General features: G+C 37.2%; 1 protein-coding gene across 1 annotated transcript in view; it reads left to right on the forward strand.

The window, feature by feature from the left end:
• Window positions 1-27,468, forward strand: part of LOC131434243 (uncharacterized) — a 48,624-nt gene that overhangs the window by 719 nt on the left and 20,437 nt on the right. Inside the window, exons 4-12 of the mRNA XM_058600897.1 lie at window positions 19,199-19,358; window positions 19,426-19,551; window positions 19,613-19,809; window positions 19,877-20,215; window positions 20,281-20,360; window positions 20,418-20,531; window positions 20,594-20,744; window positions 20,818-21,165; window positions 21,228-21,360. Of these exons, the coding sequence (XP_058456880.1) occupies window positions 19,199-19,358; window positions 19,426-19,551; window positions 19,613-19,809; window positions 19,877-20,215; window positions 20,281-20,360; window positions 20,418-20,531; window positions 20,594-20,744; window positions 20,818-21,165; window positions 21,228-21,360 (1,648 nt within the window). The remainder of the gene's footprint in view (window positions 1-19,198; window positions 19,359-19,425; window positions 19,552-19,612; window positions 19,810-19,876; window positions 20,216-20,280; window positions 20,361-20,417; window positions 20,532-20,593; window positions 20,745-20,817; window positions 21,166-21,227; window positions 21,361-27,468) is intronic.

A 27,468-nucleotide genomic window follows, 5' to 3' on the forward strand; every position in this document is an offset into this window, starting at 1 on the left:
TGAGAGGTTATTCTTGCTCTGTGCTTCAGACACATATCCGTTTTTAATTTTCTTTACGTTTCGTCTTCAATTCGTCAGTGCATGACAGCTTATGATGAACTAGTTATTTGGGGGTTTTGGTACTTCCTGGGTACCGATTTTAGGCTAATACCGTTTTCGTTTTTGAACCTAGACGCGGGCTACTCTGACTCCGAGTAAAACGAACACGTGGTACGCGCCCTAAACAACAACTCATGAAAAAAAGAAAAAATAAACAAACTCGGCTGGATGCGTGGTGCGACCCGAGAAAATATTCAGAGCGAAACTACGCGATTGGAGTCTGATCTAGAGCGACCTCAGGTTGCTAAAACAAACATATCAAACGTTGTTTGGGCGACTCTGGGTCAGCTTTCGGGCTGCTCTGATCAATAAACGAAAACGGTATAAGTTATGGTGAACTGTTATGTCACGTATTTTCAATGAAAGCATACAGTCCAACAGCCTTATCTTCGTTTGTTTACTGTCTAATTTGTAAATGATCGCATTCAAAATAAACGAAGAAAGACGAAGCTGTTTCATCTATCACTTCAATAGAAAAGAGTATCAATGCCAACGTCACTCGTTTCCCTACGACGAGACAAACCAAAATATCGTCTGAAGGTAAATTCTGTCGGATTTCAATTCAACCTTTTCAGAACTACTTTAGATACGAACACCAGCAGGCTAAAATCATTGTGAATCGTTTTCTGTCATTATCGATTCTCGAAGCTTCGGTTGAATATCGATACTGCATCCACAGTTGCAAATTGTCAGTCACTTCGAATGACCTTGACAGACTGAAGCTACGATCAGACTAGCCAGTTTATCTGTCACAGTTTAGCTGCACAGACAAGTAATTTTTCGGCAGTTTATATTTGGTCTGGCAATGTGATCACACTATTCACAGTTAAATGACTGCAACAGTCAAGTTTGACTGCCGACAGTCAATACTTTGACAGTTGTTATGTTTGACTGTGACAGACTTTTTGAGCATGTCTGTATTGTGATTACATTGATCAGACAAATAAAACTGGTTACAGACTTAAATGGGGGAGTGGGCTGTTTATTACAGTTTTTCTGCAAACAGTGATCACATTGGAAGAAAGTTTGTGGGGCAGAGAACTTTTCACGGAATATTGCATTATGATAAAATATCGATCTGGTCTCACAAACGGAAGCTCGTTGCGTTGCTACTTGGTGTGTTGTGTTTGGGAGCAATTGAAGAAGGAATATAAATGCTCCGGTTTTTTACCTTTTTTATAAATATCAAAAATAGGAATAGAAATCGCTCAAACTTTAGAAAAATTTTCCGAGGCCCGGAGACGCATGGTGGATTGGTTATTATTTTAGAAAACTTCAAATACTGAACTTTTCCACAGTTTTAAAAAATATGAAACCGAAGCTCTTCGATGTATCTAAAAATAATTTAATAACCAAGTACCAAGAGCGTGTTTTTGTAAAAATGTAACGTTTATTTTGAATGAGAAGAAAAATAGTCGAAATAGTGACCATCTTTCTAGCAATTTGTGGATACCTCGAGAATCAGACATCCCATTTTCGACTTCTTCGTAGGCATTGAAATGGTGCAAAGTCAATGCGTGGCTATTCGATAGAAACAAATGGTAGTCATTTCATTTAAATTCATATTTGTTTTACTTCTTTTTTTATCTCTGAATGATTTACATTTCAAGTGATTCTATAATAAAATATTTCGTCTTTATTACAGTACTTTGGTTGTTCTGTTTCTTATTTCCTATCAGTATCTTGGTTTTCACTGATTTAGTGTCATTTGATACAAATAGTATTCGGAAATAAATGAATACGACGATGAGGAAGAAGCTCCCAGTCAAGTGCTTTTATTGTATCCTTCCTGAACTTTGAAACTGATTTTGATCTGACTCTGCAGTGTTTTCCTTCAAATGCAAACATAATTAATGAGATTCTTTCACACCATATGTTCATTATCTACACGTTTGTGTCTTAACGCTCACATCATACGGGTATATCTGCTATAACTAAAAAATCCAGAGTGGCACCGAGATCGAAAGCGTGAAAAATATGTTTCGCAAATGTTAAGTATTTTTCACGCAACAAATACATTTTCAATAGATTGTAAATGGAGTGGTAGATTAAAAAATCAAATGGAATGAAAATCCATATAATCATCCTACCTCCGTAAATATGACAATTAAAGAGTTCAAATTTTGGGAAGGTTGTCTCCAGTCCAAGCTCTTAAAATATGGTATAACGGTATGAATTCGCTTTGGGGCAGAGTACAGATTTTGACAGATCCACAATTTTATTACCAAACGCTTTGTAATCAATTCAATTATCGAACTATTGGAAATTCGGTAAATATTTACAAAATCTAGAAAAAAATTCAAGTAAGTACATTTTCTGTTACCGTTCAGCATTTTTAAATTTGGAGTAGTAAATACTTTTTTCATTAATTCATTGTTTAATTTTTCATAACTATTTCATCCAAGTACAAAGCAAAACGTTCCAGTACTATGCTTCTGGAGATCCGTTGCACTTTATCGTGAAGGGGGAGCTCGAAAAATTCAGTAGTAATTTCTATTATTAATTCTACGAAATATGCGATTTCGACCAGAAATGATGACATTGACAACGCGGTTCGGTGAGAAGTTAGTACACGTGGTTGAGAGATAGAAGTGGGGTCTAATACTCGTTAATCGATTTCGATCGATTTCAAATACTTTTTTGTAAAATAAACTAATTGATTTTTTTGTGTTTTCTTTCAAGAAGCAATAAGAATACCACATATATGAGAATGTGAGAATATGAGTAATACGAGAAAGCCATCAATACACCACTAGGTGGATAAAAACAGGTTTTTTATTACTATCTGGTTTCTACACATTAGAAAAAAATTGATCACAAAACCAACCCTCTTGGGGAAAACCACGTGTACTCACTTCCCACACTGGTGCTGGGATGTTTTGCTATGTGTTTGGATGAAATCAACAAGTTTTTGGTTGTCATAGAATCTGTGGCAGACAACTTCTGCACAACAGTTTCAGAAACAGTGAAATTTGTCTGTACAGTCATCAACTGTTTGTCTGTCGACTATGATCACACAGTGATTACATTGTCACAGATAATCTGCACACTTTGACTGCATACAGATGGACAGCCAAGCCGATTTTGACTGCTTGCAGACAACTGCGAACCGGTTACACTATGATACAGTCAAACTACACAAATTTGTGCAGATAAACTGGCTAATGTAATCGTACCTTGACTAACATCATAGTCGACTGTAATCTCTACTGTGGAAGTGACTGTCAAATGAGATACTCGATAGTTCTATGACCAAGTAGAAATATACTCAGCCAAAGACTGACGACTCTTTTTGTTCTGTTTTCTCTCATTCTCCTATTCCCTGTTGAAGTGAAACAAAAAACAAAGAGAGTAACACTAACATAAACAAAAATCGATAAAGTTCATTGTACTTTGCAAAAAGTTATCGGACTTAAAGGTTATTGGAGTAAATGAATCTATTTGATTATTTATGCTGTTAGATTATTATTTAGTCACATCGTAATCAAGCAGTGACAGGAGAAATGAAGATAATATCAGGAATCAGGAATCAGAACAAATTGGCTCAAATGGCACGTTCCCCTTGATATTTGGAGATTTGTGCCTTGCCATCAATTTGTTTTTAGCATCATTTTCCCGATATATAAGAGGGAAGGATTGAAAGGAAATGGTAAGCGTTGGACTAGGAGGAAGGGAAAAATTGACGACACAAAAACACATAAAAGCAGAAGTAAATTCTGCACCCCTAAGGGATGCCGAACAATCTGCTGAGGATCACATTTAGTGGAAGCAGAAGTAAATTCTGAACCTCTACGAGGTCCCGAACAGTCTGCTGTTAATAAAACCTCCAACCCCCGAGAGGATTTAGAGATCTTACAAAAGCGACACCATTCTGAACTCCCGGAAGAATGCAGAACGATTCGCAGTATGTACGAGCAGAAGTAAATTCGGCACCCCCTAAAGGATGCCAAACAATCCGCTAAACCCTATTTAAGGTGAATACAGAAGGGATTCATTCACTCCAGGAAGAACGATGAACCCTTCTGACTATAGCTCCTTACCACATTGGGTGAGAAACGAGAGAATATCCTTCAATTTTAGCTCCGCATACACAGACTCAACCATGTATGGAGAACCAAAAACCCGGATACGTATCTGCGTCAATGCGGGACAGTTACATATCAGATGATATGAAGTACCATAATCGCATTCACACAAATCACACGAATAATACTCAGCACGTTGAATAGTAGCCATGTGATAATTGAGTTTGCAATGTCCAGTCAGAGCTCTGACCAGAATACTGCAATGTTGCTTGGAGAAATGCAGTAGACACTTTGACATTTTCAGATTTAAATCTGGTAGAAATGCTTTTGTCTGAGCGCAAGTTTGCAAGCTGCGCCAGTAGCTGACATGTTTGGATGCAGCCCAAGAACGAATCTTGTGCTTTATCCAACTAGTTGAAAGTGGTAAAGCTGGTTCAGGACCAACGAAATCATTCGTTGCACCAGCTCTAGCCAACTCATCAGCCCATTCATTTCCAGTAATACCAGAATGGCCGGGTACCCATAAGAAGTAAACAGCATTTGAAATGCTGAGGTCTTCAATTTGAGTTCGACATGCGATCACTAGATTCGACCGTGAGTCATTCGAACTGAGTGCTTTTAAGGCTGCCTGACTGTCGGAACAAAAATAAATTCGTTTACCACAGATCCTCTGCTGAAGTGCCGATTGTACTCCACACAGAATCGCGTAGATTTCTGCTTGGAACACAGTACAGTATCTACCAAGTGAATGAGACTGCTCCAGCCTCATTTCACGACAGTAGACACCAGCACCAGCACGACCATTCAACAGAGAACCGTCCGTATAACAAACTATGTGTTCATCAAGTTGTCGTTCCAGACAACCAGACAACCATTCCTCACGAAGAGGATAGCTCACATGGAATGTTTTGAAAGGAAAACTGCATGTGAGAGTAAGGTCACTAGGAGCGAGTAAATACTCATCCCATGTAACCATTTGAGACCACAAGCGAGTGTGGCTGGTAGCATAATCTAATGGGTTACTGTTCCAAAGCCCTATAACCTTAAGACGGTATGCACAAGATAATGCTTCTTGTTTTAGGAACACATGTAGTGGTTTAATGCACAGTAGCGCCTCTAGAGCAGCAGTAGGAGTTGTCGTGAATGCTCCTGTCATCGCCATTAGGACCATCCTTTGGAGATGATTTAGCTTTGACTGAACTGTCGCGACTTCTCCTTTCTGCCACCATACAAGACAACCATATGCTAAAATTGGTCTAACAATAGTTGTGTAGATCCAATGAATATATCTGGGTTTGAGTCCCCATGATTTTCCAAAAGCTCGTCTGCATTGGCCGAAAGCCATACAAGCTCTCTTAATCCTGATGTCAATGTGAGCAGACCAATTCAGTTTTGAGTCAAGAATAACCCCGACGTATTTAACTTGATCAACCACAGTGACCTCTGAACCGAAGAACTGTAACGGACGAGCTCCTGTGATTATCCTACGATGAGTGAAAAGCACCATTGATGTTTTGCCCGGATTTACAGACAATCCAACCTGACAACACCATTGTTCAACAGATCGCAGGGCTTGCTGCATTAAATCAAAGAGAGTGTTAATGCTTATACCGGTCATCAATATATGATAATCGTCGGCAAAACCATAAGTCGGAAATCCAAGGTTATTAAGTTTCCTTAACAAACCATCAGCGACTAGGTTCCATAAAAGTGGGGATAGTACACCACCTTGAGGACACCCACAGACACTCAGCTTTCTAATCTCTGCTTGCCGAAGCGACGAACAAAGAAGTCTATTGCTAAGCAATGCGTGTATTCAATTTGTGATACTTGAAGGTATGCCATGACCACGGGCTGCTTCCAGAATTGAATTGAAAGACACGTTATCAAAGGCACCTTCAATATCTAGGAAAACTCCCAAGCAAGATTGCTTTTGTGAGAAAGCTTTTTCAATGTTGTACACAACATCATGTAACAGGGTTGTAGTGGACTTTCCACGCTGGTAAGCATGTTGCATTCCATCAAAGACATCATATTAACAAGATATCCAGCTCTCACATTTCCCGAACAAATCATTGGCAACATCCTTTTTTGCGAGCATGTCGCCCCCAGACGAGCCCGCATCGAATCTTATACATAGAAGTAGGGGAGAAAAATGTCAAATTCGTGCGCGCCAAAATAGCAGGGTTGCGCACCCATACAATTGACATGATATGTTGAATGTGATGCCATGCGATGGCGTTGCTGAACTGAAGATTGACTTCGCTCCAAGCTGACAGGGTCTGATTCCATGTAGCGGATGCACGCCCAGACTAACATTCCTGATATAGTGATCTACTATGCGTTCCACTGTTTTAAGAAGAAATGAGCTAAGACTGATAGGCCTGAAACTCTTCGCTTCCTCATAAGTGTCGCGACCGCCTTTGGGAATAAATTTGACAATTATTTCCTGCCAGGCTCTTGGAATATATCCAGTCGCAAGACTAAAAGTAAGTATTTTCTTCAAAACATGTTTGAAATGTTCATACCCTTTCTGCAGTAACACTGGGAAAACCCCATCCTTTCCAGGAGATTTGTACGGAGCAAAACTCTCAACTGCCCATTTGACCGATTCAATCGTCACAACGCTTCGAGCAAGGGCCCAAGAATCGTAACTACCTGAAAAAGTCTCGGGAAGAGCTGTCGGTGATGGATCCATACATCCTGGAAAGTGAGTGTTAAAAAGGCAGTGAAGTACATCACTTTCATCAGACAAGTGTTCACCATCTGAAGTTCTTAAGAAACTGACATTAAAGTCCTTAGACTTCGAAAGTAACTTATTTAATCTGCTAGCCTCGTTGAGACTAGAGACATTTGTGCAGAGGCTTTTCCAACCACTTCGCTCAGACGATCGAAGAGCATTTTTGTAAGCCCTTCGAGCCAACACGAATGCCTCCGACCCATCTCTGCGTCGGTGGTTCCAAGCTCTTCTGCATAGTTTCCTTAGTCTAGCAAGTTCAGCATTCCACCAAGGAGTTCCTCTAGTAGCTCGCACAATCCGAAGTGGACAAGCCTCTTCATATGCTGCAACTATGAGTGAATTTGTCTCGTCGACAACATTTTCCAAATCAATTGGGGTTTCAATTGTTGGTTGGTACCCGTAAAATCTAGTCGCCAAGCCCTCTTCATAGAGGTCCCAGTTTGTAGATTTGGGATTACGATATGTGACAATATCAAATTTAACGTTTGAATGATCAAAGAATATGTACTTATGATCAGACAACGAAGGTTCGAGCTCATCGGAGACGAGCCAATTCACCAACTCATGCGCAATTCTATCAGAGCAAAGAGTTACGTCCAAAACCTCCTCTCTTCCAGATCTCGCAAAAGTTGGGCGGTTTCCTGCATTGACTATGTGCAGGTTTGTACTGCTCACGAATTCCATCATATCAGAGCCTCTCGAATTTATATCTGTGCTGCCCCAAATGATATGGTGAGCATTTATGTCACTGCCGATTACAAGCGGCATATCACTCTTGCAGCAGTATGATACAACCTTTTTGAAGTCATCGCTTGGCGAAGGTTGGTTATGCGGTAAATATGCCGAACAATAGACATATTTCCTGTCTATGCCATCAATAGTCATACCAACTGTGACAGCACAAATATCCCGAGTTGTGAGCTCCGATATGAGAGAAACATCGAGAGCACTATTTGCAAGTATTTAGTCACATCGTAATCAAGCAGTGACAGGAGAAATGAAGATAATATCAATTGTATCGACAATCTATGAGCGTCCTGAAGAGTGAAATATCGAGAGAAGTTTTGGTTTGACATACCTTCCCTCAGACACTCACTCCACGGTGATTTTCAAAGCCTGGTGGAAAGCTGTCCTATGATATAAGTTATCCAATCTTTATCGTACTATGTTTCTAATTGATAGTGACAGATATCGGCTCTGAGTGCAGCGTATACGATTTTGATTGAAAATAAAAAAAATTAATGATAGGGTAAACGAAAAAAACTATTGTTCCACTTTTGTCATTGACTGGACATAGATCTCGTTCTCATAATTTGCAAGCGGAGCTGAAAGTGACATTTATTTTTTGTCATTTTCGACTATTTTGTATTAATCGAAATGATTTTTATTTACTCTGCTATGTAGTAAAAAACTAAGTTAATAATCGAGAAAAAATGACTGACCGTTTCAACTCTAACTATAATTGCTGCATATTCAGACTTAATATTGCAGAAGTCATTCTTGGACATTTGGCAGAAATTATATTTTATGTTAAAATTAATAGATTTGCTGAAAAACAAAGCTTTTTCTCTCCAATCAATTTTCTTGGAGAAGGCGGTTTGAAAGCTACTTTTGGGTAGTGAGTCTAGTTCAAAGATCAAGTGGCTGTCACTTCTAGTTCCGGAAATATAAGTGACACAACCGATAAAACGCAATATTTCCTCTCCGGTCAATTTTCTTGAGAATTCTAAACTGATTTACACAAGCTTAAGCTCGTTTGAAAACTACTCCTAAAATGTAAATTGAGATCGAGGATCCAATGGCTGTCGATTTCAGTTTCAGAGATATAACATAACCTGGTGCGAGCCCAGAAAAGCTTCAGAACATTATTAATTCCATACCTATGTAAATATGTATATAATTACATATATATAAAGGTTATGAAGTCTACTTTTGGAAATTATTCATTTTGTAATTCACTTAAACATCTGCACAACATCCACAACTTATCTCTACCATGTGTAGATTCAACTTTCAGCTACAATTTCCAATTTGAGATTTGGAAAAATATGCATTAGTTTTCGTACCAAGTCGCGCATAAGTGACCAAATCAAAATCCAATATTTCTGATACCGCGGAGCTAAACCAGACTCGTGGGGCAAATTAGACTATAGAACTTCACACAAAAATTAAGAGAATAAATCTCAAGATACCTTTATTTAAACCTAGGGTGAGACTGACGCCTCAACCACCAGCTAATTAACGCCTGTCTTTCACAAGAGAGCTCGTTTACAAACGTTTATAAGATATATAAGCTGACCGGTTTGATCCCGTGTCCGGTGTAGCTCCGGTCTTCCCTAATAATTTCTTGAGTTTCACGTCTGAACATAACCGAAAACGAAATTTTTCCCTACTGTTCGATGGGGATGGTGAAAATGATTTCAACAATCCTACTATTGAAGATCCCTCCCGTGGTTGGTGGGCTTGACGGTATTGCAAACATCATCAGATACAATCAAATCAATTACAGTTAGAGTTCAATATAGATATATGTTACAGCTTTAGCTTAATTATTGAATTTAATGAATGAAATACAGATCGACTTCAATAAGACGTTGATTGCATTACGCTCCAAACATCCGGGGTTTGGAGAGGCTGGTAGGGCTTAACTGAGCTCTGTTTTATTTTTCATTATCATACTACCGACCTTTATTACCAGTGTGAAGTGGAAATTAAATTAAGTGAACGTATCCCAATTGGGATACGATGACATCAAACGAACGGTAAATGCAGTCCATCTTTGACGTTTATTGGTGGTTTGTGTACCATGAAATACTGTGGAATTAGATAGAATATTGTAGAATAGAATAAAATAATACAGACTGAACATATGAGCAAACCACTGCTAGCTGTCAAACGATGTTCATCCAATTCATTTTGTGAGGTTGTGTCGTTTTCATGTGAGACCTGATGGGTGAGATGATACGTGAGGGAAGTGTAAGACGAAGTGTATGCAAGAATGATAATAAAGGCCACCGTTTCAGCTCAGGACTAACGATCGACCAATAGTAGATATAAAAATAGGGTAACGGAACCCTCATTTATCTCAGCTCCATTTGTCATCTCATATACGAAAACCATTAATTAGAGTGAGATCTGTTGTCTCTGTTCGATAGATTGACTTCAAAAGTGAAATGAAACTAAGAGCATTCGCTTCAAGTTTTCGCGTCGCTATAACAACAGTATTGAACCATTTTCGAACTACTTTTTCTGCGGTAGTGCTTCACAAATCCGAAGCAAAGATATTGTATTCGATTTGATCACAATGCATTAATTGAAAGTCGAGTAAACGCTAAAATAACATGGTGACACTACTAATGAGATGACTATTGGTACATTAATAGTAGTCAGAATCTATTAGAATAGAAACAGTAGCTCAATGTTACGATGTTTGCTTATGGAGTACGAGGTCTGTTCAAAAAGTACCCGGAATTCTCATTTTTCTATAAAAATATTCATTTATTCGTCTACATCTATATGGTCCCTGTTCGGATCGAACCAATTCGACTTATCTTCAGAGCAACTACGTTAGCAGCATGAAGCTGTAAATATATTTCATTATTTATAATATGCATTTAATTCACATATTGCATTGCTTACTTACAAATTTAGTCTTCTTGCACGTGGCCTCTATCTAGCCGTAAATCAATTTAGTCAACTAACGAATCCTAGCTTAAGCAATGTTATTTTAGCTTAGTTATAAATAATCGTATAAATATACTACCTTTTTTCCAATCGGGAATAATTCAGAGTTTTATCCAATGCTTTACCAGCAATAAGAATTAAATTCGACGGTAATATTATAGCTGTGATAATTATTTCTAAACCATCTGTGATAATAACATCTGTGATAATAACTGTGATGAATCAATAAACTTTTAATAAACGTAGTTTAAGAATAAGATTATATTTCACTGTGCCACTTAAAACGTGTCTGCCAGTAATCTCCCCGCCCTACCATTTTGTCTTCTCAATGACAGTCCGTCGTTATCATTCATCTCCGTTACGGTGAGGAAGCTGCGTTACTAGGCATGGGTGCCGTCTTCAACAGTCCCCTTCAAAGTAATCCCCCCTAGATATAATACACTTATGCCAGCGTTTTTTCCAGTCTTCGAAACACCCCTGATAGTCACTTTTTGTAATGCTCTGTAGCACTCTCAGCGATTCTGCCTTTATCTCTTCAATCGATGAAAAACGCTGTCCTTTCATGGGTCTCTTCAATTTTGGGAACAGGAAAAAATCACACGGAGCGATATCTGGTGAATAAGGAGGTTGGGGCGATGGTAATGCGTTTGTTTTTTTGATCAAAATTCAGCAGTTTTGGAACGAATTTTGCTGCCACTCGTTTCATGCCCAAAACATTTGAAAAAATATGATGGCATGAGCCAACTGATACGCCAACTTCATCAGCAACTTCTCTTATAGTGATTCGGCGATCATCCATAATCATTTTTTCCACTTTCGTCTTCGCGGCCATCTTGGAAACGCTTATACCACTCGTAAACATTTGTTTTTTTCATAGCAGACTCACCGTAGGCTCTCTGTAACATTTCGCACACTTGGTTACACTTTATTTCATTTTTCACGCAAAATTTAATACAAATTCTTTGACTCTTCAATTCTTCCATTGTTTAAACTAACAAAAATCGCCGAGCTCAAAAAAAACGTCTACACCAGCCGCTACAAGACAGAATGTAAACAATGAATACAGCTGAAAATTTCACCATACATTAGGGACATATGTACCAACACAATAAAAAAATTTTTTTGACCACCGGACTCTCCAGACGCGCGCAATTAAAAAATTCCGGGAACTTTTTGAACAGACCTCGTACATGTATGTATGTATGTGTGTGAGTATGTTTGCGTGCATATGTAGATGTATATGTATGTGTAAATTGCATATGTAAATAATTACTAACTCAACATTTCTATTCCATATGAAATTTATTCACACTGAGAAAACTGGAAAATCGAACTAAGAGAAGCTCTTAAACTTGGAAAAGAATTACGAAGAAGAAGGAAGAAAAGAACAAGGATGCTGCAGAATACCAGAAATATAAAAGGGAAACGAATAAATAACGCAAGAGTAGAGATAAGTATGTAAAAATACATGAAATACCCAACAGGTAAACCCATTTAAAAGATTATTATTATTGTTATTACTATTACCATTATTACATTATTACATTACTATTACAATTATTACCACTACATTTCATACAGACCATTACAAGAACCACATACCACAGTTTACATTATCACAAAAGCAGATCTACGACCATTGTCATTACAAAAACAACAACTAAACTATAAAACACAACCACACATTATAAAGATAATTTTATACAATCTATTTGAATCAGCACAAAAAACAGTGACCAAGTGGGCACCATAGCCTAGGAACGTCTGTGTTTCTGTTGATTTAAATGTTGATCTGTGTTCTGTTGATTTAAAATAGAAGCTCATAGAAGCAAATCTGATCAAGGGTCCAGTGTAGAACCGAAGCAAGGGACTGCTACCACTGTGATTACTTGCAAAAAAAAACAATCTTACTATTGAAGATCAAATTGTAGACATTTTCGGCCGACGGTTAAGGTTTGAAAATTTTCGATCTTGAAAAATCACCATAGGGGAGAGTACATGAAATTTTCGAAATCGAAAAAAAAACCGGTTATTTGTCGGTTACGTCACTTATACCATCATATCTCCGGAACCAGAAGTCGCAGTCATTTGATCTTCGAACTTGATTTAATGCTCAATAGTAACTTTCAAACGAGCCTTCGTAGATGAAATTGAAACATTCATATTGCAGAAATACTTCTTCAGCACATTGAATACTTGGCTTAAAACGTCAACTGACATAGGTGACGTTCAATTACCAATTGAAATTTTTAAGTAGAACATTTTTTATGAAATGAAGAGGATTTTTACTGTGCGATTTGCTATCTCCATTTTCAGCCAACTGACAGTAATTTTGTTTACATAAATGGTTATGAGAATATCAACAGGTATGTTAGTTACATCAACAATATTGCAAGTTTGCAATCTGGGGGTTCTCCGTATTCCGAACGAAGTTTCTAACTACTTAAAAGCAGAACAATGTACTCCAGAAGTTGCTTTGATGTTCGAACAGTTGCGTCGTGTCCACTTTCAAGTGTGGATAATTACTTGATAATCGGCTGGTTAGATACATATTTCTTTTATCCGTACTTATAAGGTTACACTAAAAACACTTTCGGCAAATGGGGTAATTGATCATTGATGTGATTATATTATTACCATTTCAAAATTCTCAATCAAGTTTGCTCTGTTTTGCCTTCAGTTATGCATCTTAAAAACACAGAATCTTCAGGTGTTTTAGTATATTCACTAACTCTACTCCTGACGGATATCTACAACGTGGTTGACACAATGTTGCTGAAAGTGTTACTCATCGAATGGGTCTCGAGAGCTAGACGTTGAACCCCATTTCAATCGATTTAAGAGGCAGTAGACGAGCCTCTTCTCCACTGATAAACACCGGTGAATTCTCGATCGAAACAAAACAACACGAAACAAGTTTCCGGAATAGAGATTCGTTTCGGTTTCGTTAGGCGTTCTTTCCGCGCTGACACAGGTCAGCGCGGTTATTTGTTGAATGAAAATGATAATGTCAACGTTCCTTAGATGTATTTTTAAACAAATTTTGCATATGTAAATGGTACTAATCAGCTGCTTGCAAGGCGTGTTCCTGGTCGAGACATAATGGATACAATAAATTTAGTGATCTTATGACAGCCGTATGTAATCTCGTTATTTTGCGCCTTATTTTGTTTTCTGAAATTGATACGTTTATGCTGAAGATATTAGGAAGTCGAGAGAACCGATATATTCAGAAGGAGTTTTCAAATAAATTAGCAACCTTCAATATCGTTTGTGAATTTTTTCGTTGAAGGAGATATTATGGTAATTATTTTTATTTAATAAATAATTCGTTATAATAGTAGTACAAAACCACGTTTAAAATCTCATACGAAGAAAAACGATGATTCCAACGTATTTACCCGGTGATGCTACTCGAACTTAGCATCTTCCTACTTCACATGCTGTATTTATGCTTCGTTAAGTAGTTATAAGACTGACAATTGCTAAAACCAATAATATCTGGACGTTTAAAATCTACTCTATCTCGACATTGTTTTGAGAGAAAAAACCTGTTTTAATCCACCTAGTGGTGTAATGATGCCTTTCTCATATCAATCAAACTATCATATAAGGTACTGTGGAATTCTTCAAAATAATTTTCTTCGATTCTTGAAAGAATAACTGAAATCAGTTTGTTTGGCCATCTACTGATAAAAACTATCAATTTGAGAAGATTTGAGGTCGATTTGAAAATTTATTTATTTTCGCCCTTTTCACTGATGGTATAAAATTTTTGACCGGATCCGGAAGTCGGATCCAAATGAAATTCAGGAATTCAGTATAGGACCGCAGGACCTTTCATTTAAACCTAACGGCGTTTTTCATTGAGAAATACTGGTGGCGTGGATTGCTCTGGTTTTGCACTTTCGAGCAGAAATTTTTTTTTTAATAAACACCGTCAAAATATTGCATTTCTGCTCGAAAGTGCAAAATCAGAGCAATCCACGCCACCAGTGTTTTTCAATTAAAAACGGCATAAGTTTGTGAAAATCGATCGCGCCATCTATGAGAAAAGTTAGAAAACATATTTTCATTTTTTTGCACATTTTACCCCATAACTTCGGAACCGACAATCAGTTTGTGAAAATCGGTTCAGCCATCTCAAAGGAAAGTTGGTGCAATTATTTTCACAATTTTTTGCAAATTTTACCCCAACATTCCGGAATCGGAAGTTGAATCCAAACAATATTCAGGAATTTTGTATGGGACCACGAGACCTTTCATTTGAATCCAAGTTTGTGAAAATCGATTCAGCCATCTCTGAGAAAAGGTATTGCAAAAAACGTTACATACACGCATACACACACATACACACACGGACATTTTGCATACTCGACGAGCTGAGTCGAATGATATATGACACTCGGCCCTCCGGGCCTCGGTTCAAAAGTCGGTTTTCATAACCTTTTGATTGCATAACCTTTCTATATGAGAAAGGCAAAAACTGAGTAATTGAAAATGTTTTCCGTTAAAGTTCCGAGCAAAAAAAGATTTTTTATTCTGTGGTTGCTTAGGTGAAAAGTTTTCTGAAAATATCTTGCATTGTCTTTTGGACACCTAATTGCTCAATTTCAATGGTAATTTTATTACAGCTTTTCTCTATTTGAAGCTTCCCGAGTGACTTTACTAGTCTTTTCCAGATTTTGATTAACAGTTTATATTTTTTTTCTCGAAATTAGGATGAGTTTTTTTCCGTTGCATCTTGTCACAGTACCACAAAAGTTTCTATCTATTCTTTATTTTGACAGCAGTGTATTTTAACGAAAAACGGTTTCCGTTGTTCAATTGTTCCAGCTTCGTAACATATTTTCATAGGCAGTGGAACTGATGAGATGTTTTATTTTTGCGCTCTGTGCGAAAATCAAATGATTTTGAGGATTCCAAAAGTGTTTTTGTTTTTCTAAAAATGATAATTATATTTTTGCATTTTAGCGTAAACCAAATATATATATATCTCTAAAATCATGGCAAGTGAACATTATTTAAACTCAAGGAGTAATATTGTGCATAGAATTTTTCAGCTATTCTGTAGAACATAGCTTGTGAACTACTTTTAGTGGTGAATATGGAGCTACTATGTTAGGTTTTTGCCATATTTCTACAGTTTCAACGCGTTGCTCTTCTTTCTTCGAAGCCATTTTTATTATCGTCAAAATCAAACAGTAGGCAAAATGCTACACATACTCATTCATAGAGTGAATGCTAGTCAAGCTTATCAGGTGGTGTTTTTTTGTTGTAAAGATTGTCCCAGAAAGTATGGACGCAACCAAAAACCGCTGCCATTTCGCAATGGTTCAGAATCTGTCAATTTTTATGGCTGCGTCCTGTTGTTTACACTCTTCTCTAACCACTTGTGCAGTTGTTTATTCGTTTTCATTAGTTTGTTAGGAAATGCGTGGACTGCGAAATGCAATCAGGAAGTTCGGTGAGGGTAACACCTTAGAGGATAAACCGAAAACGGGTCGAAAAAAATGTCCTGCTAACTCTCAGTTGGATAAACGTATACAATCAAAACGTAGTCCGAAACAAGAAGCATCGATCAGGCCGAGGGCTCGAAAGCTGTACAATACGATTCTTGCTGGAATTCAAACTGCATAATCATAGACGACGAAACCTACGTAAAACTCGATTAAAAATCCTTGCCGGGGCCACAATATTATACGGTGCGAGAAGGGCAAGTGTTCAAACCAGTCCGAGACATCGATTGAAGTCGAAAAATTTGGTAAGAAAGCTATGGTCCGGCAAGCAATTTGTAGCTGCGGTAAGATTTCGAAACCCTTCATCACCACTGCTTCAATGAACAGCGAAATATATATCAAGGAATGTTTACAAAAACGATTTCTACCCATGATTCGAAGCCACAAGGATCCTGTTGTCTTCTGGCCAGATCTTGCTTCTTGCCACTACTCGAAATCAACGGTAGAATGGTATACTACCAAAAATGTCACTTTCGTCCCAAAAGACATGAATCCACCAAATTGCCCACAACTTCGACAAATTGAGGAATTTTGGGCATAACCGAAGGCACATCTTAGGAAACATGTCTCGGCAGCCATTGGAAAAAAAGTGTCAAAACTTGTCGCCAAGAAGTCTGTACGGAATTTAATGAGGAACGTTCGCAAGAAGGTGTGCCAGCTAGTCTACAATGGCTAAGTAGCAAATGTTGAGAATAATATTCTGTTGTTGTAGTCTAATATTATCAGTATATCGAATAAAATTTGAATATCTAACACTTGTGAATTATTTACAACGAAATCAAAGTGCGTCCAAACTTTCTGGGACAGTCTTTATATAGTAAACGGAAGCACATGGTTCAAGATAGGTGGCGTTGGCAGTTCAACATAAACTGATGAGCCGAAGGCGAAACGTAGAAATTGTGCATCGATGTTTTACTATGTATCGCGTGAAACTACGACATAACAGAATGACCTGATCACGAATAGAACTTATTTACGATATATCCTTTATTGACAACTGTAGAGTGCTTTTTGTCACCATTTATTTATCTACACCCGAACCCGGGTTGCCAGTTCAATGCATAGGGCGCTAGTTTTAGAAGCCAGTTGTCGCATGTTCGAATCTCGACCGGAAAGGATTCTTAGAGCGTCAGTAGAATTGTAGCACCAGCTATGCAAAGGTTCCTTTGCTAGAACCCGAATTCTGGACAATCAGGAATTCTAACTGAAATAAATAATCACTTTCGAAACCTGGTACTGACTCCGAACTCAGTGGCAAAATTCAGATTCGAAATCCAGATTCACAGAATTCAGTTCATGAATTTAGTGCTAAAATTCTGCAACGGAACTCATTAGCAGAATCCTGGTTCCGAATTTAATTCTAAAACTCAATTCTGAACTTCAACTCTGAGCCTGAACTCAGTTACAAAATCTAGTTCTTCCACCCAAGTTCCGAAATCAATGACTTCGTACCGATTTATAAACCTGAATTCTAAAACTGCACAGTTCGAAAAAATCTTATGATTTTTCATCTTATAAGATGCACATAAATGTAGCGTCATATTTCACACAAACTTATATTCAAGAACATGTAAAATTGTGTGATTTGAAAATTACATAGTTTGTAATCGAATACAATAAAAAAAACAACAGATGATCGATAGCTTCAGTGCGACTTGAACCGAGAAACATTAGATCACGAAGCACGCCACTAATTAACTAAACCACAAAAGCACATATCTGCTTTATGAATAATTGATACATGAAAATCCACACAGCGGCACTTGGTAGCCGAATGCAAATCACACTCGGAATCAGTAAAATTCTGTACGAAAGGAATATTGTGTCACTTGACAAGTTAAGTAGTTATGAATTGTATCGTGTGTAGAATTATGTTATCTGTAATATTCATAATTTTTTTCTGTGTATGTTTCGGAAGTAAATTCTGAAACTGAATTCAGGAGTTAAATTTTGAGTCCAGATGTCCAGATTTAGAATTTTGTTCCAGAGCCCAGATGTAGAATTAAAATCTTGAATTTTGTTCCAGAATTCTAAGTTTTGTTCCTGAATCAGAATGCTGGAAACGAATTCCGAACTAATAATTAAAATACTGAATTCACTTTCAAAACCTAGTCAAGAAACCAGTTCCAAAAATGTAGAACTAGGATTCAGTTCCAGAATCTTAGTTTTAATATTCAAACTAGTATTAAAATTCTAAACATAAAATTAAGTTAATAATTCCAGTTTTTGAGTTCAGTTCCAGAGTCCAATCCAAATGAAGCAAGCAAGCGGGATGTGTTTTCCTCATTGTTTCCAAAATTTTGAGAAAACTAAAGTTTTGATTTATTTATGATTATCTTGCACTGTTGAAAATTTAGTCTTAAATTGCTGATCACATCTCTGTTGGCATGAAGAAAGAATTGTGTTGTTGCGTTTTATACAACTCGAAATATTCTCGATTAAGTTCTACCTATTCTTTCACATGGCGAATAACTGACTTGCGGTTCCTGAGCTATGGTGTAAAATGTGCAAAACAAAGAAAATATGCCTACAATTTTTTCTCAGAGATGATGTGATCGATTTATATAAACTTAGATTTAAACGGAAGGTTTTATGGTTCTATACAAAACATCTGAATTTAATCTGAATCCGACTTCCGGGTCCGGAATTATAGCGTAAAGTGTGAAAAAATTGTGTAACACCACTTGAAGTGGCGAAACAAAAAAAACGTAAAAAATTAGCAAAATCGACATCAAAACTACTCCAATTGTAGTCATTATCAATAGATGGCCAAACAAACCTATTATTCTTTCAAGAATCGAAGAAAATTATTTTAAAGAATACCACTGTATTATATATGATATTATGATTGATATGATAAAGGCATCATTATACCACTAGGTGGAATGAAACAGAATTTTTCTATCTAGATAACACCAGATCTCGACGTTTCATGCAATTCTGAGACATCGAAAAACAGGGACGTTTTTTGATGTGCCTAATCATTCGAGCTCTTCCGATTTACATAATTGGAGATGACTCTTTTCAATCGCCACCCTATTATATATATTATATATTAAATATTATAAAAATTGCTATAGTATGTTTTCTCAGGTATGACTAATCCGTTCTATTTCTGTAATCTATTTCAGTACATTATAAATGACTGGTTATTATCTGACATTGACAAATATCGACAACAATACGGTAAGCTAGTGAACATTTGCCAAAACTATCGAATGCAGGCTAAATACAATGTGAGTGTATACTCAGAGATAGAACATTGTACAACAAATACAACCAGGGCAGCAGGTTAGCTTTCTATATTACTAAATCGTACTAAATCTCAATAATCCTAAACATAAAACACTATTCCTAGACTATTTAGATATCGCGTTCTACGCAACCATCGTGGCGATCGCAATTCTCGCCACCGCATCCAGTGTGTATGACTCCTGGCTGGCGAAGGATCACAATCACTATCGAACACCTCTGAATGGAAAAAGTATGTGGTCATCGTAATAAACGAACCAAAATTTGTCGATTTAATGAACACTTGCTTTCAGAGACAAACCTGCTTACTGCCTTTTCCCTGCGACGAAACATCAATCGACTAACGATCAAGCTGAACACCGATTCTATCCAGCGGGACCTTCGCTTCCTGGATGCTGTTCGTGTACACGTAATTACAACAATTACCGTTAGCCACGTGATTATTGGTCTCGGTATGACTACCAGCCAGAATCCAGAAGTGATGGAAAAGGTCTGAGGCTTTTAACAAATGAAAAAAAAAAATATGATGGAAAATTTTCATTCCGATCCTGTTACAGCTTCTATCCAAGCCGGAAATTCAAATGTTCATATCGATAGTTCCATTCGAGGTGGACGTTTTTTTCGCCATTAGTGGACTTCTGTTGGCGGTGCATTTCATCAAATATACCGAAGGCAAGCGATTCGGCTTCAAACCATTTTGGATGGGGGTGGTGAATCGATATCTAAGATCCCTGCCAGTGTACGCTTTGGTGATGTTGTTCAGTACCTCCGTCTACGATCGATTTCAGGTTAGTCCTTCGGCGTACAAAATTATGCCGATGGTTAGAACGATTTGCCGTGACAAATGGTGGATCAACTTTCTATTTGTTAACAACTATTACCGACCAGAGGAGCAGGTTAGGGTTTTTGTTTTAAGGTTGAAAGCATTCGATTGACCTTCACCAGTTTTCGTTACTTGCAGTGTCTCATTCACACATGGTATCTGGCGGCTGACTTCCAACTCTTCATCGTTGGTTTGACGATACTGATGGTGCTCTGGAAGTAATTTTGTTGCGATATATAGATTGTTGATACTAATTGCCTTCTAGTAAATTGCAGATGGAAAAGCGTGCTGAGACCAGTCATGTATGTCCTTCTTACCTGTGGGGTCGTTTTACCAATGTTGAACGTTTATTTTAACTCGATGGACGCCATGATGCTGTTAACTCATAAGTAAGCCGTAGACTAAGTTAATTTAGTACGACATAAGTGTTTGAGTTTTTTTTCTTCCGAAGGGGTAGCGCCTTCCAACTGTGGTATGATCAATGGTTCACGCGAACTTATCAGGCGACGGAAACGCACTGTCTGTGTTACTTTGCAGGGATGCTGGTCGGCATCATCTACCATAAAATGCAGAAAGATGACTTGCTACTGGCGAAGTCGAAGGCAAGAGCTTTTCCGTTAATCCCCCGTTACCTAAGCATCTAACTGTCTGGAAGAATCTTTATCTATTCAACAGCTCTACAAAACGCTTCAGTATGTGACGTTTCCTCTACTGGTGCTCTTCTGTTTACCGGCGCCGCTTTTCCAGCACTTCAGCTTTAGCAAACCTTCCGTGTGGATGTCTTTCTACGCCGGAGTTCACCGATTGGTGGTTACTTGTTTTGTGAACATTGGTTTTCTGCTGTTTATGTTTGCTGAACGAGACAGCCTGTTTGGGAAACTTCGGAGATCCAGTCTGTTGGAGAATGCTTACTACAGGGTGCTTGGTAGACTGAGCTTCGGATTTTACTTGATTCACATGAACGTCATGAAAACGGTTTATGGCAATCATCATGAAGCTTTACGGATATCCTATGGGATTGTGGTAAGCTTATGATATGTGAGGTCTGTTGTCCAAATTACGAAATTTAATGGTTTTGTTTTCAGATTAGTGTGTTCTGTTCAGTAACTTTGATTACTTACGTCCTGTCGTTTATGGCTTACATTCTGGTGGAGAAACCATTCGATATTATCTTCAAACAAGTTCTAGGAGGTGGAACCAAAGATGGTGCAACAAAAGGTAAACATTTGTTTAGAATTGATTCCTATATTCTATACTAGCTGAATTTCTCGGCGTTGCTCGGAAATGTTTCGTGAAGGCAATGCCGCAAAAACAAATCTAGAAATTATCATGCTCATTGAAATACTCAGATCGTAGTGAAACACAACTTAGACAGCAATCCGATTGAAAAATAATTCGTACATGTTCAGATTGCGCACGTCCAATCTCAAATCTCACAATAATCATAATTTTATGTTTGATTCCTTTTGCCAGGAACATTCGAAACACCTTCATAAATACCTTCTTAGGAACCTCTGTGTTCCGTGATGTATTTGTACTCGTAACGTACTTGAATTCACATTCCTCGTCATCCTCCGATCTATAATACCTTAGGTTTCCATGGTTTTAACACTTGCCACTTACTCCTCGACAGAGATGTCTATCTCCTCTGTGTGACGAAGAGCAAGCAAAATTTCTCCCCACGCACTGACAACTTCAACGAGAGCTCTTCTCTTTCACATATATACACCACTGTTGTATAAAGTGTGCACGCGTCATGAGTGCGTTTGTTTATTTCCTTTTACCTCTTCCACTGAATCGCACCAAAGTGTTAGAGCAGAGGTAATAAATTCGCTGAGGTGGATGCAGATACTTTCACAGAGGTGTACACGCCGGTGAGCACTCTGCTGTATGGTTTTCGTAGATGAAGCGTGGACACGCAAAATCAGCAAAATAAAACAATTTATCGTAAAATTTTCGGTTTTCCTTGCAAATTTTTCATAGCAAGGCCAGATCTACTCTCTATTAATTGAAGTTCACAGAAGTGTTCGCTCACCATCACGTGCCAGTGGTCACTTGGGTGTATTTAGACGAGAGCGCGTGTGAGCGATTCATGCGAAGAGAATGTGTTTCACTCGCGCCAGCTGCTTTAACCACAAGCACACACTCAAATGCTGTCTATTCGAAACTGAGAAGAAGTGCGCCTTCCTCTTTGTGCGGTGCTTCGTTTTTTGCATCCTCGGTGTGGCAAAAATCTGACTAGCGTGTATCACTCTGGTGAAATGCCATCTCTGCTCCTCGATATAACAATTCTTATTACATCATTATTTACACGTCATTCAGTAAAAACCATTCAAGCGAAGAGGTTGTGTTTTGATTACACTGCTCGTGAGTTATCGGCAGCAGGTAGTTAAAACTGCTGGTGCTAATAGCCAAAGCAATAGTCGGGGCGTTTGATCGCCACCAAGAGCAATAGCACTGTACCTGGGGTCAGGTACATGCAGCACACCAAGTTCAGTGGTGACCACAACGACGGCAGAGCAACTGAGATAGCAGAAAACGATACCAAAAGACTGCCAATTGGAAATCGTTGGATGAGCTTCACGTCGTTCTTTACGATAGAGGAACAAAGACAACAGCAACAAGGTAGATTTGATTTATTTTTTTATTTCTATTATAACTGATATTTTACTATACATAAGTTTTCATTTTGATATTATTAATTTACAAAAAAAAACACAGTTAATGTAATGGATGATCTCATGGAAGATAATCCGAATTCGATTCCGGATACTTGTAAAATCTTAAATACTCCAAGGATAAAGATTATCCAGAGGGTACCACTGGGCCATGGATAGTCTATTTTCGAAAAAACAGAAAAGGTATTAAATTTGATGCAAATTACAAAGGAATTCACATCACATTTTTCAAAAGTTGAAGAAATCTCTAAAGTTATTTGTTCAGAAGGTCGGGTTTCGACGTCGCCAATGAAACACGTCGTTTAGCAACTCAATACAATAAGCAGCTTTAAGATTTAGTGTTCAAATACGATTTTAACATAACCTTTCTTCTGAACTTTTCTCACTTTAGATACCCAAGTAGCAATCCGAAACTAGTTCTGATACGACAAAGTCCAAACTATGTTGCAACAAGAGCACGAATATGTGTTAACTTAATCCAAACATATTTTTAATCACAACAATGCTTCTAGCCACTAGTTGAAAATAAGTTTATTTGACTTCAATAGTAGCAACCCGTAACTAGTTTTGATACCACCTAACCCAACTGTGTTGCAACAAGAGCACGAACATGTTATACTGGTTAAAACAAGGTGACAGCAGTGTTTCTTTATAACGTAAACATTAAACTGACTATCATTTGTAAGTTATCGTTACTTAATTCTAACATATCTTTAATCACAGCTATGATTTAGCTACTAATTGAAAAAAGGTTTATTTTCTGTTGCGAAACCATTATAAATACGTTAACGTATATGTGAATCGTTACTGTGAATTGATATAGCAATAACTTAGATATTATAAAATTATAACATACAATTTCTGCATTGATTCAGAAAGTTATCGGTATGTTTTCCCAACGTTATGATAACTAAAATGCAAACAAAACAACCTTTGTTGGCTTGAATATGGCGAACACAATATGGAGTCTCAAGAAGTGTATGAAACGTAAATAAAACCAGGATATTACTTTTTTCAAAACTACTTTTTGCCGAAAATAGTGAAAGGTAGAAAAGTCATTTTTGTTCTATGCACTGTCATAAACACGAAGAAAATAATATAGGGATTGAACATCGATTGTGATAATATTATAGTTCTCATGATATATGAATTTAAAATGATGAGAAATCACTCTACTTGGAATAATTTTGAGCATTCTTAACATAGGGTTATTTTGTTGTTTAATTTTTATATCCTTATAAACAGATTTGGATTGAAGGCGCATAAAAAACAGTGAAGTAAAATTGAATTCCGCTCGACAGTTTTTGGATCGTTGTGAAATTTGTACCTTGTATCAAGTTTGTGACTTAAAGTACTCTTCTGCTTTTTTATTGATGATAGAAAAGTATTCTGGATTCATTCAATATTTATAATGTCGATGGTGACTAAGTTTCAACTAGTTTACTTGGAAACAAGTTATTTTCAAGCTATGGAAAAATAAGTTATTTCAGTATGGCATTACAAAGTAACGACAACATATTTTTAGCCGACTTAACAACTAGTAAAAACTGCGCTTTTTGAGTCATGCAAGTCGTTAGATGTTAGTAACAATCACTCATATGTCTGGTTGCAAACTAGTCACAAATAAGCTAGCGTAACAAAAATTGTTACTTGGGTACTTCAATAGCCCTGACAAATGAAATAGTATAGTTGCAATTCTTAGTTGATTTAAGTTCGGCGGTTTTTACCTGTTTACTCACGTGATCGTGTTTTGCCCTATCATCGAATACGAAATTTAACGTCACTTCCATCGGTTGTGTGCACTAATCGTAGGCACAGAGTTGGTAACAAACGATTGGTGTTCCGTTCTGGAATGATCGTTTTGTTAATAGCTTGGATGATTATACGTCGAACAAAATGACAAGCACTCCGTGGACCACCTAGACGTGCGGGTTTCGTACGAACTCTCACGTTAGCACTTTTTTCTCCTATCCTCATTCCTTCTTCTCACCTTTGTTCTCCGTTCGTATTCAGTCGTGACCAGGCTTCCCAGCAGTACTGCTTTTCAATGACATCCGCCACGAGATAGCTTGAACTGTCGGAGCGCAAAGTCGAAAGCCCAGTCTACAATATGTGTGCAAGCATATGCCGAACTGTAATGGCAACAGCGCTCGCATGCCTAAATGAATGCTGTCACTGAGACAGTTTCTACTCACCAGATTGATGAGAGTATTCTATCCGGAGAGTAGTCAAACCGAACGGGCTGTTTGTATCCTGTTTCTTTATGTTCGCTCATTCGCATAAAATGTTACGGGGACAGCCTTAGAAAATCGAAGACATCCTTTGATTTTTAGGGAATTACTGTTACGAAGGGCTGTCGCAAGCCGGCTGTCTCATCAATGTCTCTTGAAGCAATAAACCAGCTGTTTCTGGAGACGAGCTGTGGTTCATAGTGCGCTCGCACTATTTCGGCTGCCTCAATGAAATGGTACTAGTACATACGATTGCGTTGTTGGGATTACCTTTGCAGGAAACTTTAGTAACGTTTCATTACAATACCATTGTGAAATAAAGAAATTGTTTTAGATTTATATTCTGTCGGCGAAGGCAATGAATTTTAATAACTAACGAAAATTAAAAGATAAACACAGAGTTTTGTGTAACGGCTCATATATCTGAATTACTGAAGTATTCATCCTTAGTGCTTCCTTCTTATTCCTAAAGAAACAGATACACTAGCATTCATTGATAATACTCCGAAAATATCTTATGCACCCTTATTCTGTATAACGACGTTTTGATTTTTCTGTTTCTCCTAGGATAACTAAACCAATGATTTTTTTAGGGTCGGAAATGACAGCCACAATATAATTATTATTATTATTATTTGATGAGTTGGCTAGAGCTGGTGAAACGAATGATTTCGTTGGTCCTGAACCAGCTTTACCACTTTCAACTAGTTGGATAAAGCACAAGATTCGTTCTTGGGCTGCATCCAAACATGTCAGCTACTGGCGCAGCTCGCAAACTTGCGCTCAGACAAAAGCATTTCTACCAGATTTAAATCTGAAATGTCAAAGTGTCTACTGTATTTTTCCAAGCATCATTGCAGTATTCTGGTCAGAGCTCTGACTGGACATAGCAAACTCAATGATCACATGGCTACTATTCAACGTGCTGAGTATTATTATTATTATTATTATTATTATTATTATTATTATTATTATTATTATTATTATTATTATTATTATTATTATTATTATTATTATTATTATTATTATTATTATTATTATTATTATTATTATTATTATTATTATTATTATTATTATTATTATTATTATTATTATTATTATTATTATTATATTTATTTATTCCCGCTTTCAAACTTAATTGTGGTCGTTCACCGGGGAATCACACCTACATTCTTCAATATATCATTTTTCATTTTTTTAACATAATTTCTTTTCAGAAAGAAAACTGTTAAATATATGCAATGAATTTGGCTCTCAGAATGTTTCACTATTCATTTACAATATTTAAAGTTCCAAACGTTTGAAAAACGTTTTAAATGCGGACACAAGCTACTTAGCCAATTAGAGTAGAAAATTTTCGACATTCTTAGATTTATAACTGCGGAAGTCGGATCCGAATTAAATTCAATAGTAACCTATGCAGCCTTTTCATTTCAGCCTGATTTGGGAAAATAGGTGCAGTCATGCCTGAGAAATTGAGTGACGTTGTTTGACACATACAATACACATACATACACACGGAGGAATTGCTTAACTTATCTTAGTCGAATGTCAACTTTCACTAGTCGAATTTTCAAGTAATTTCAAAACCTTTTTTTATGACAAAATCAAAATCTATGTATAGACACTATGAAATTTTTATAATTCCAATGGCAGATATAAGATTCTTCAAAACTAAATTGAGCTTGAATTCATGTTTAGGTAGTTTTTGTTACCTACCATTTTTGGAAATATAAGTGTACTTTATAGGTAATCGTACTTATCCCCAAATTTCCCAACCAGAACCGGCAATGAAATTCAATACGATGAATCTATAGTGCATCGAAATGTGAGGGCGTGAGAGCCGACTGAAACAGAGAACCAAAAATGTGTACGAGAATTGTAGCAAGCGCATAGAAACTGGATGTGCTGTTTGAAATTTCAAGGCACCGCATCTTCTTCTGCGTGCGGCTGGTGATTGCAACATCTACATTTCCAAATTTGGATTGAGCGTAAAAGCACATAGAGGAAATGATTAAGATACTTTCCAAAGTTTACATGAAATTGTCCTTTTAACTGCAGCTATAAATTTGGGCCTCAGTTACTTTTATATCAAGTTTTGTGGTAAACAACGACATTAAGCTAAAGAATTCAAAATATACTGAACACAAGCTTCTACTTGCTGAAAGATGCGCTTTAACCGAGTTTTAAATTTTACAATGTAAAGTGACAGTTTTAACGTGTGTAAAATTCGCGAACTTCTGGTAGCTATGACCAAAATAATATAATAGTTAATATGCCGTTTCTAGAGATAAGATAATTCAATGCATAACAGGAAGAAAATGAATTCCAGATTATCAGCACATATGTATTTTATAATATATTCCAGGTTAATAGAAACACTATACTATTCATATATAGAAGATAACTTGATATGT

The sequence above is a fragment of the Malaya genurostris genome, chromosome 3 (assembly GCF_030247185.1).
Source record: "Malaya genurostris strain Urasoe2022 chromosome 3, Malgen_1.1, whole genome shotgun sequence".
Lineage (NCBI taxonomy): Eukaryota > Metazoa > Arthropoda > Insecta > Diptera > Culicidae > Malaya > Malaya genurostris.